The sequence below is a fragment of the Petromyzon marinus genome, chromosome 70 (assembly GCF_048934315.1).
Source record: "Petromyzon marinus isolate PM22_M1 ecotype Great Lakes invasive population chromosome 70, UKy_Petmar_22M1.pri1.0, whole genome shotgun sequence".
NCBI lineage: Eukaryota > Metazoa > Chordata > Hyperoartia > Petromyzontiformes > Petromyzontidae > Petromyzon > Petromyzon marinus.
In genome coordinates, this window is record NC_133736.1 from 2,000,911 (window position 1) to 2,012,355 (window position 11,445).

Below are 11,445 nucleotides of genomic sequence, written 5' to 3' on the forward strand. Positions count from 1 at the left end.
GCATACTCCAGTTTCAGCAGCAGCGCCTCCAATTCCTCCTGTGAGTGAGCTGCAATTACCAGGTCGTCAGCATACATAACGTGGTTGACCAATCGGGAGCCATTCCTAGACTGCACCCGGGCATTGATCAGCCTCCCATTGTATCTTAAAAAGATGGAGATTCCCCGGGTACAGCTATTGAAGGGTTCACGAACTATGTGGTCGAAATATATGTTAAATAATGTTGGAGCCAGGGGACATACCTGTCGCACCCTAAGGTGTACAGGAAATGGCTCTGACTCCCGGCCAGGTAGTTTTTCTCGGGCCTGCTCAGCATCATGAAGGTCCTTAATGATCGTGAGCAGAGGGTCAGGGACTCCGAAAGCACGAAGAACGACCCAGAGCCCAGACCTACTGATGGTATCAAAGGCCTTGACCAGGTCAATGAAGCAGAAATGTAGGTCTTGTTGGAATTCTCTACACCTCTGCTGTAGCAGACGGACAGAAAATATGGCATCTGTGCAGGACCGCCCTTTCCTGAAACCGCATTGGGGTACCGTAAGCATCGACTCAGCGTGCCTAGCAAGGCGATGTTGAATAATCCTTGTCACGACATTTTCCCGGCACACTGAGGAGTGAGATGCCCCTGTAGTTGTTACAGTCTGTGCGGTCCCCCTTCTTAAAGAGGGGGATCACCAGAGCATCTTTCCAATCCTGCAGAACCCGTCCAGTGGCCCAGACTGTTGTTATGATGTCATGTACGGCAGTCTGTGCACAAACGCCAGCCTCCCTCAGCATTTCGCTTGGGAGATCATCTTTGCCCAGTGCCTTTCCGGGTCTCAGACTCTGGATCGCCTTCAGTATTTCCTCAACAGAAGGCACCTCAGCCAGCCACTCACAAGTGGTGACTTCCTCCCCTAATATTTGAGGCACCGCAGCCTCAGAAGGGTCATCCCCACTTTGCAATCCTGTTCCTGGGGGTCGGAGATGGGATCACCGTTCTTTCCCCTAATGATGGTAATAGCTGTGGCGCTGCAGGTTACACACACATACAGATCCACACACAGTCACACACAGATCCACACACACTCACACATTCACTCACAGATCCACACTCACACAGATCCACACACACACACTCATAACAGTCACTCACAGATCCACATACACACACTCACACAGTCACTCACACATCCACACCACATTGTGATTTTTGCACACAGCGTTTTAATACGTTTTTTTGAGTGGAATATTTTGGGATGTTCTGTGTTCAAATTTTGTTTGTTGTGTTTGCACCCGGCTTAAAAGCCGCATGGCTCACAGGGCTATACCTAATGAATGAAACCTTGAAACACACTCGCAGAGATCCACCCACCCACACTCACACAGTCACTCAGGGGAGAGCGCACGCGCGTCTCATTTCACCGGTGCGGGGTTCTGAATCTCACGAACGGCGTCTCAATTCCACGTCCGCGCTCGGCGTACAACACCGACGCTGCTGCTTTCGTTTTAACCGCTCGTCTCTTCGCCGCAGGCCAGAGACGCGTGCGCACATCCTCCTCGTGGTGGCTTAAGGATCGACGTTGCATTTTTAAATGACTGAATCATTGCGTGCTCACGCTTTTCGTAATGTGTTTGTGGTGATTGCGTTTTGAGCCTTTCGTGTACTTTGAAACGCCCGTCGTGTGTTCCTGTAGCTGTCCATAACAGAGGGGTTATTTGGGGGGTTAAATCGCCATGTAAATGTATAAATACTGTGTCGTTTAAACCCGCCACCACCCGACAAAGCCAACAAGCAAGGGTTGTCACGTAAACAGAACGTGCCAATTCGTCACTAATACAGTGCGAGTGTATAGTGTAGTGTATAGTGTATAGTATTGTATAGTAGTGTAGTGTATAGTGTAGTATACTAGTATAACACACCAGTGTGTTGGAGAGCCAAGCCACAACATTCACAATCTGAGTTTCGACGTTTTGCCAGTAATCACAATCAGCTTCATCAGGCGACAGCCAGATTTGTACAGAAGTCCACCTTCTTTCGTTCTTAAACAATAGATGCGTAGGTGTGATAACCCACGCTACTGCTCAAGTTAATGCAGACTTGATTCCTTGTAAAATATATATCTTATTGGTGTTCTGACCCTCCGAACACCTCCTGTTGTATTGCCAGAAAGGGTAAAACCTATTATTATTTTTCATACTTTGATACTGGCGAAAAGGTCCCAGAGATATCGGGAAGAAGCGTGAATGATAATGTTTGCAAAACGACGTTAAAACCGTCGAGACGTGCAGAATCAGAATCTGTATCGACACTGCAGGAGAAATCCGATGAGCTATGAAGCTCTTTATTCACAGATATCCAGTAGGGGCATTTCGGTGGTAAGAACGTTACAACAACAAATATTCCAAACACTCGATAGTAGTGCAAAGTACAAGAGTGGTAAACACAATCACCCAAACACAAACAAATACAACAATAAACCATCCCGTGTCCTACCCGGCAAAGCCCCACTGATGTATCAACTTATTGTTCAAAAGTGAACCGGCAACACACTATGAGGGCTGACCACAGTGGCCACCCACCATCATTTGGACATTTAGAGCAGTGAAATTATCAAAATTCAGGTAGTCCCCGACGTACGATGGTTCCGACTTACGATATTTCGATCTTACGATGGCGATAGCGACATGACAAAATTGTAAAAAATATAATTTGCGCGTCAGGCAAACGCAGCAGCATACGAGGTTCGATACTGTAACTTGATCATCGCCATCCTCGTCTTCCGACAACTAAGTTAATGTAGCCGCCAACAACCTAACATCGTTTTCAAGTATGCAGACGACGGACAGAATCTTGGTGAGTACAGTAGAATATGATACATTACGATTCGTTCAATGCATGTATGATTCATAGCTTCAGTGATTTCATTTTAGGGTTGCCACGATACAATACATATGTTCAATGCATGTTAAAAGTTTGTAGAGCAGATAGGATTGTTTCCTGAAAAACTTTCCATGAAATTGTAGTTCATGTAGGTAGGCTAAGAATTGACCGTGTTTTTTTACTTTAAAGTTTACTGTGCAATACAGTATTGTCATTAATAAATACATAGAGTATATAGTTTATGCAGTATGGTATTGTGAATTGCTCTGTTTTGCTAAATTATAACCATTCTTTAAGACTCCTGGGTAGACTAGGCCATCTTTGACTTACGATATTTTCGACTTACGATGGGGTCGTCATAACACATCTCCATAGGAAGTCGGGGACTACCTGTAGTCTAAACGCATGGTTATAATTGCGGAGAAAACCAATCCACGTGACCACGGGAGAGAGCATGCAAACTCCAAATGCACAGCAGGCATCAGGATCGGGATCGAACCCCCGACCTACTGCATACGAGGCGAGGTAGATGACATCTCAAAACGGAGAGAGACACACAGATTCCAAATATAAATCATGCATCGTCAGGTTCAGTATAGACACCCACAACCTCCCGCATACCGGGCAATGTAGTTAACATCTCCTTGCCATCGTGGCGCCTTTAAATAAGTTCAAATTGCATTATCGGGGGTATCACTCTTTTCCTTTTACTCATGGAGATGTAGTGACATGTTTCTTTCACAGCGGTATCCAGCCGAACGTGCGTCGCCACTCAACGAACGAACTGAGCACTCGCTCAAACTCAATCCCTCCCCTCCCCCCTCCACCCCCACAGTCCCACCCTCGAGTTTTTTGGGAGGAGCAAAAGGGGAGAGGAGTCACGTGGGAGGGGACGGCGACAGCAGTGGCCGCCATCTTCCCGCTCGCAGCAAATTACAAAATGGAGGACGGCCCCGGGCCCAACGTCTCCGCACCCCTCCTCGCCGCCGCCGCCGCCGCCGCGACGGACCTCATCCACATCCAGATGGTGTTCCGTGAGCCGCCCACCGTCAGGCGCTCCGTGTTCGCCTTCCTCCTCCTCGTCTACGCCCTCACGCTGGCGGGCAACTCGCTGCTGTGCCTCGCCATCGCCCGCGACCGTCGTCTGCACAAGCCCATGCACCTGCTCGTCGCCGCGCTGGCCCTCACCGACCTGGTGGAGAACACCAACGCGCTGCCGCGCACGATGTACGACCTCGTCGGCGACTCCCCCCGCATCTCGGCGCCCTGGTGCATTGCCAAGATGTTCGCCTACCACGTGTCCTTCCGCGTGCACGGCTACATCCTGGCGGCCATGGCTGCCGACCGCTACCTGGCGGTGTGCCGACCGCTCGCCTACCGCGGCGCGGCATCCAACGCCGTCGCCCTCAGGGCCCTGGCCTTCGCCGTCGCGCTCGCCGCCGCCCAGGGCCTCGGCTACGTCGCCATCGCGGTCAATCTCGACCTGTGCAAGCCGCGCTCGTTGATCACGTCCACGTGCGACTTCCTGGCCCTCAGGGTGCTGTCCTGCAACCACGTCGCCCTCGGGCAGGCGTACACCTACGCCATGTCGGTGGCGGGCATAGCGCTGCCTCTGGGCGCCATCGCGGCTTTCTACGCGCTCGTCCTGCACGAGTGCCGCAAGCCGGCCCTCCGCCGCGGCCGGAACAAGGCCCTGCGCACGTGCGGCACCCACCTCGTGGTGGCGGCCATTTACTTCGGCGCCATCCTCGCGACGTTCGCCAGCGGCGCGGGGGGTGGCACCCCGTCGTCCGCGGCGTCGCCGGAGCTGAGCGTGTCGCTCCAGAGCCTGCAGTTCGTCCTGCCGCCGGTGCTCAACCCCATTGTCTACGGCCTGCGGACGGCCGAGGTGAAGGAGAGCCTTGTGAGGTTCTTGCGAAGCCGGGTTAGGCCTGCGAAGCCTCTCGCCCCTCTGCAGGAAGACACGAGGATCGGGTAGCCCTCTCAGATCCCCGCGGGATGCACGGTACCACGTACACGCGGACGCATAAATAACACCCGAACACCTCGCTGGTGCCGGACGATAACGCCGTGATTGATGTGAGCAACGCCATATGAGGAATGGCCAATTCCAATTGACTTTTCCCCCCATCGCACTTGTAGCCACCACAGCGGCGAATGTTGTCTCTGAATGGGTGCAAGGGGCTGGTAACCCCTCGTCCTTCAATTAAAATACCACAAAAGCACGTGTAAAAAATCTAACTAAGCTTGTCCCGGTGGCCGCGGGGGGGGGGGGGACAGGCGTCTAAGACGTTACCTGGGCATACTCCATTTGGCTGAGTCAGGAGACTCATCTCATACCCTCGGGATTGCTCCAGAAATGGCAAAACAATTACTGCATTTGGCCATGTTGAATGTTCAAACGCTCACTGCGCAGGAAAGCTGCCACTCCTCTGTCGGGAACTGGACCGGTACCACCTGGATCTCTGCGGCTTTCATTAGGTACGGTGGACTGGATCTGGCTCCATTCACCATGGGGGGTGGACAGTCCTCAACTTGGGCAGGAGAATGCCAAACAACAGGGAGTGGCTCTTCTTCTGAACAAAAAACATGAAGGGGGCATGGGAGCGTGGAGGTGATGTTTGGGAAGCTGTAAGCCCCAGGCTACTGTGGGCTCACCTTCCTATCAACAGAAGGTGAGGGATGGTGGCGGTTGCTTACGTCCCTACAGAAGGAGGAATGCAGGCAAGGCCGATGTGTCCGACGCCTTCTATGACACTCTTTGGTTCTCTCAGTAAAGTCACGTAGGTATAAAGTAACAATAAATCGCGACGTTTCGATCGCAACACAGGCGGTCGTCCTCAGGCAGAAAAAAATATAATCCAGCAGTGGAACTGTTTAACAAGTGAGAGAGCTGTTGCAACAAGGAGGTTATATACGTGCTAAGGAAAGGTGGCATTTGTGTGCAGACTGCACTATATTACTTCATAATAACAGTGTTTAAGAAGGTGGACTGCACAGATTGTAACAATTCTGCTGGGAAAGGTCCTGGCAAAGATCATTCAACATTTTCTTGCCAGGCACGCTGAGGAGAGGCTTGCGGAGGCCCAATGGTTTTACCCAGTGCGGTCCTGCACAGATGCCATATTTTCCGTCAGTTTGCTACAGCAGAGGTGTAGGGAATGCCGAAAGGACCTACGTCTCTGCTTTATTGACCTGGCCAAGGCCTGTGAAACTATCGAAAGGACTGGGCTCTGGGGTTTTCTCCATGCTTTCGGAGTTCCTGATTTTCTGCTAACAATATTTAAGGACCTTTATGATGGTGGGCAGGTCCGGGTAAAGATGCGTGGCCAGGAGTTGGAGCCATTCCCTGTTCACCTTGGGGTTCGACATGGATGTCCTCTGGCTCCCACATTATTTAACATCTTTTTTGACCACGTAGTTGGAGAAGCCTTCTATCCCTGTACTGGAGGAATCTCCATCTGGTACAGATACAATAGGAGTCTGATAGATGCCCGTGTGCGGTCATGGGATGGCTCTCTATTGGTAAACCATGTTTTGTATGCCGATGATCTGGTGATTGCTGCTTACTCAGAGGAAGAGTTGGAGGCGCTGCTGCTTATCATCAATCCCTCCAAAACTCAGCACCTGCCTGGGTATTGTGTGCCATCAAACACTCCACCTCCTCAGTTCCCCATTGGTTGTGGGGCAGTTGTGGAGAGAGTGGAGAGTTTTCCATACCTGGGCAGTGTGATTAAGACAGGCTCTGGTTTGAAAGTAGAATTCTTACTCCGAATCAGTCTAGTGGCATTATATTTTCATCGGCTGGATTACCCTGGGCGGAAGCTACCTGATCTGTCACTCCACTCAAAGCTTCGGGTCTTCTCGGCAATCATCATCTCATCCCTTCTCTACGCTTGCAAAACGTGGACCGCCCTAACGGAACATCTTCGGCAGTAAGAAACATTCAGGCTGGCCTGCCTACAACCCTTGCTGGGTTTATCCAGGCTGGGTTATGGGAGGAGCTAATAAATCAATTGAAAGATTCGGACAAAGTCACATCGGTGAGCTCTTCCGGCAGGCAAGGCTGCGTTGCCTGCCTCATGTAGACCGCATGCCCAGCCAACGCATGCCGAAACAGCTTTTTGCTCGGACATATAAAAGGGGGCGATCCAGGGCGCCGGCTACGTCGCCGTGGTCGCGCGACTCCGCTCCTGCCGGGCGCGCGTCGTGCCTCGTCCACGTGCGACTTCTCGGCCGTGCGCCGACTCATGTGCGGCGAGGTGGGCTACGAGGCGCCCGTCGTCTACGCCAACATCCTCCTGGGCACCGCGCCGCCGCTGGGCGCCGTCGCGGCCTCCTACGTGCTCATCCTCCGCGAGTGCCGCGGGCAGCGGCTCCCCGGCGGGCGCCGGAGGGCGCTGAGCACGTGCGTCACGCACCTGCTCCTCGTGCTCGTATACTTCACGTCGATCTTCTTCTTCACGTTCGCCACGGGCCTCAGGCTGGGCGCGGCCACGTCCGGCGAGGGGGTGACCGCCCTCCAGACCGTCCAGTTCATCCTGCCGCCCGCGCTGAACCCAGTCATCTACGGGCTCAGGACGGCGGAGGTCAGGCGAGGGCTGGCGAGGTTGTTGCCAAGTAAAATATGGCCCAGCAGTTAGGGGCGGGGGGGGGCAATGGTGGTTTGTTGTTTTATTGTTGTTGTTGTGCAGACTTCCGCCCTCCCCATCAACGTAAAAAATATTAAATGAAACATCGCTTCCTGTTGGTAGGCTCGATGTGAATCACACCAAAGGTTGAGAGGGTTTGTCCGAGCTGGCCACTGACCTTCAGTGTGGCCTGTGTAGAGCACCCATTGGAAATCCGCTTGTGAGTGATTTGAGAGTCGGTGAATTTCAGAGAAACGATGACTATAATAATAGTGTTTAGAACAGTGGTTCTTAACCTGGCGTCGTGTAGTGTAGTAGATAGTAGTGGGTAGTGTCTAGTCGTCTAAAGTGTAGTATATGGCATAGTGTGAATCGTAGTGTAGTGTATAGTAGTGTATTAGACTGTATTGTAGTGTATAGTCGTGTATAGTGTAATGTATAGTCTAGTGTAGTGTACAGTAGTGTATAGTGTAGAGTATAGTCGTGGGGAGTGTATAGTAGCGTATAGTGTAGTGTATGGGAGTGTAAAGCGTAATGCATAACAGTGTACAGTGGAGTATATAGTGCAGTGTAGAGTGGAGTGCGTAGTGTTGTTGTAAAGTAGTGTATAGTGTAGTTTATAGTGTAGTGGTTCTTAACCTGGGATGGGGGTCGATGCGAGACATTGCCTGATTTGTTTAGAAAGTAAATAATTGACAACACAAATTAAGCATGGGGCACGTAAGTTACAATTCATTTTGTTTCATATTCTATTTTTATTTCTGTAAAGTCAAGATAGAAAACAATAATGATAACAATAAAATAATACAAATACAAGTGAAAAGAAAGTGAATAAAAAAGATAATTAATTGATATTTTTATTCACTTTATTTATTTATTTTATTGTTATTTTTTCTTACTACGTCACTTTGCCGAAAGAACCACAGAATATGAATTCCTGCAGTCCCGAAAGTTTTAAGTCAAAATGTATTTTGTTTCATCAATGTCCGTGTTTATTAACATGATAGTTTTTTTGTGTGTTACTATTGAGAACCAAATGGGTGCAAGGCTGCAAGTGAAGGTTAAGAACCACTGGGTTAGAAGTTAGAAAGTTCTTACCTTGATTCTTAGCAATTCCTCGCTTCTTCTTTGGTTCTTTCGGTAAAGTCACGTAGAATGAGAATAAAATAATAAATTGATAAAATTAAATAACACAATAATATTCTCACGACGTTTCGGCCACAACACAAGCGGCCTTCATCAGGTGAAGGGACGAGACTGTCTGGAGGACAGCGCTGGAGTGAAAAAGCCACGTTCAGATCACGACCTTTAAGCTGTGTGAGAAGAAACAAAGCGCCATGACAAAGGAATTAGCATAGAATTTAGCATTGAAATGGCTGAGTGATTAGCTTGTGACTGGTCACAGAAATGGCTTTGTTAAAGTTAAAGCATACACATCCGCATAGGCACCCCTTGACAAAGGAATTAGCATAGAATTTAGCATTGAAATAGCTAAGTTAAAGCATACACATCCGCAGAGGCACCCCTTGACAAAGGAATTAGCATAGAATTTAGCATTGAAATAGCTGAGTGATTAGCTTGTAACTGGTCACAGAAATAGCTATGTTAAAGTCAGAGCATACACATTCACAGAGGCACCTAGTACAAATCAAACAGGAGAATTTAGCAATGAAATAACTGAGTGATTAGCTTGTGACTGGTCACAGAAATGGCTATGTTGAAGTTAAGGCCTACACATCTGAGCTATTCACAGTAACTGGGTATACACTACAATATATGATGAATACTACATAGTGAACTAATAAAAAAAAACTAAAATATAAATTACCTCAGTGTTAGCAAAAAACTCTATATATTCTCCAATCAGCTAAGCTACCAACAATAAGTCGTTATATATCACAATGCTATATGGCGAAAAAATGGGTGGATTCTTACCCTCAACTTTAGCAACACGGATAGCTACGGGTCCCGTTCAGACGGAGGAGTTCATCCATGGTCGGAACAGAGGAGGGGGAGAGAGACAGCTGCGAGGCGCTGTTATACTCCATGTTGTAAACCATACCATTAACCGTGGTGTGAGAGGTATTAAGAGTCAATGCCAGCGAAAGAGCTGCGGTCTGAAGGTCATCGTAAAATACAATTAATTAAGAACGGAAATGGTTTAAAACATCTTTCCAATGGTTACTAAGAGAATATTATTGTGTTATTTTATTTGATCAATTTATTAACTTTATTCTCATTCTACGTGACTTTACCGAAAGAACCAAAGAAGATGAATCCTTGCAGTCACGAAAGCTTTAAATCGAAATTACTCGCTTGTTTGGACCGAATGTAGCAAATGGCCGTTCCGCTACGTTGCCTTGTAACGTCATCACGCCTTGTAACGTCAACACGCCTTGTAACGTCATCACGCCTTGGAACGTCATCACGCCTTGTAACGTCATCACGCCTTGTAACGTCATCACCACAGCACTCACTTCCCCTGTTGTCAGCCATTTTAAAGAATTAAATTAATTTTAAAAAAGTTGTGCTTACGTGCGTTGAACTTCTTTCGCACCGTACGTAGACAATCGTGCTCTATATATATACGTAAGTGTTGTTGTTCTTAACCAGGATGGGCTCGTGACACATGGCACTACCACTGCACTCTCTCACACTGCATTGAGTAAGTTGCTAAGTGAGTGAGTCGCTGAGAGAGTGGGTGGCTGGCTGGCTGAGTGAGTGACTGAGTGAGTGATTGGCTGAGTGAGTGGCTGGCTGAGTGAGTGACTGAGTGAGTGGCTGAGTGAGTGAGTGGCTGGCTGAGTGAGTGATTTTCTGGTTGAGAGAGTGAGTCGCTGAGTGAGTGGCTGTCTGAGAGCGTGAGTCGCTAAGTGAATGAGTGGCTGGCTGATTGAGTGATTGGCTGTCTGAGTAAGTGAGTGGCTGGCTGATTGAGCACGTGGCTGGTTGAGAGCGTGAGTGAGTCGCTGAGTGAGTCGCTGGCTGAGTGAGTGAGCGGCTGGTTGAGAGAGTGAGTGAGCGGCTGGCTGAGTGAGTGAGTAGCTGGCTGATTGAGTGAGTGGCTGGATGAGTGAATGAGTGTGTGGCTGGTTGGGTGAGTGCAGTGGCCTGGCTCACCAAAATTCATAAGAAAGCAAAAAAACACTAACCGAAAGAAAATCTGACATAAGTGCAGCCACGAAGCGTCACTGCTTCATGCACCTCGCTCTCCCCTCTCCCCCTCTCTCCATTGTCTCGGTCGTTCCCTGGCTATTCCTGAGCACCGCCCATTTCGGAGAGAGCAGGAGACACGTGCCACCCTCTTGCATCCCTGTGCACCCACCGTCTCCCCCTGGTGCCCCCCACCCCACCCTCCACACTAATTGCTAATTTGCTCCTTGCACAACGAGGCGTTCCCCCTTGGCACAACAACAACAACAACAACCACCACTACCACACCTCACAACAACAACCACACCCCACAACAACGATGACGACGACAACCCCCACTCAACAACCCACTCTGAGGTCTTCCCTTGAGATGGTGTGGCGGTACGGGAGGGATGGGGGGGGGAGGGAAATGGGAGGTGGGGGCCTTGGTGGTGGGGTGAGGTGGGGGAAGGGATTGGTAGGGGGGGGGGTAGATTAGTGTGGGTGGGGGGGTTGGTGGAGGTGGGTGGAGGTGGGGTAGTGGATTGGTGGGGAGCGGGAGAGGCGGGGGGACCCCACCACGCATACAAGACGGTACGCTCCGAGTCGCGTGCTGAGAACAACGATTTCAACAACAAGTGATGAGATCGTCGTCCATCATCATCATCATTTTTTGTCATCATCGATAGGATTGTTGTAATAATTGATGTGATAGAAACTCCGACGTTGCTTTGTTATTTTGCTGAGCTGAGGGGCGACAAACGGGTGAGTTCTAAAGAACGTCGCCACGACCATCATCACCATCATCATCATGTCCGG

General features: G+C 49.7%; 1 protein-coding gene across 1 annotated transcript; it reads left to right on the top strand.

The window, feature by feature from the left end:
- Nucleotides 1-3,803: 3,803 nt before the first annotated feature.
- LOC142906778 (olfactory receptor 2M3-like) lies at nucleotides 3,804-4,841 on the top strand. The gene has a single exon (XM_076055246.1). It carries the CDS (start codon nucleotides 3,804-3,806, stop codon nucleotides 4,839-4,841), a length of 1,038 nt encoding a protein of 345 aa, XP_075911361.1.
- Nucleotides 4,842-11,445: the final 6,604 nt, after the last annotated feature.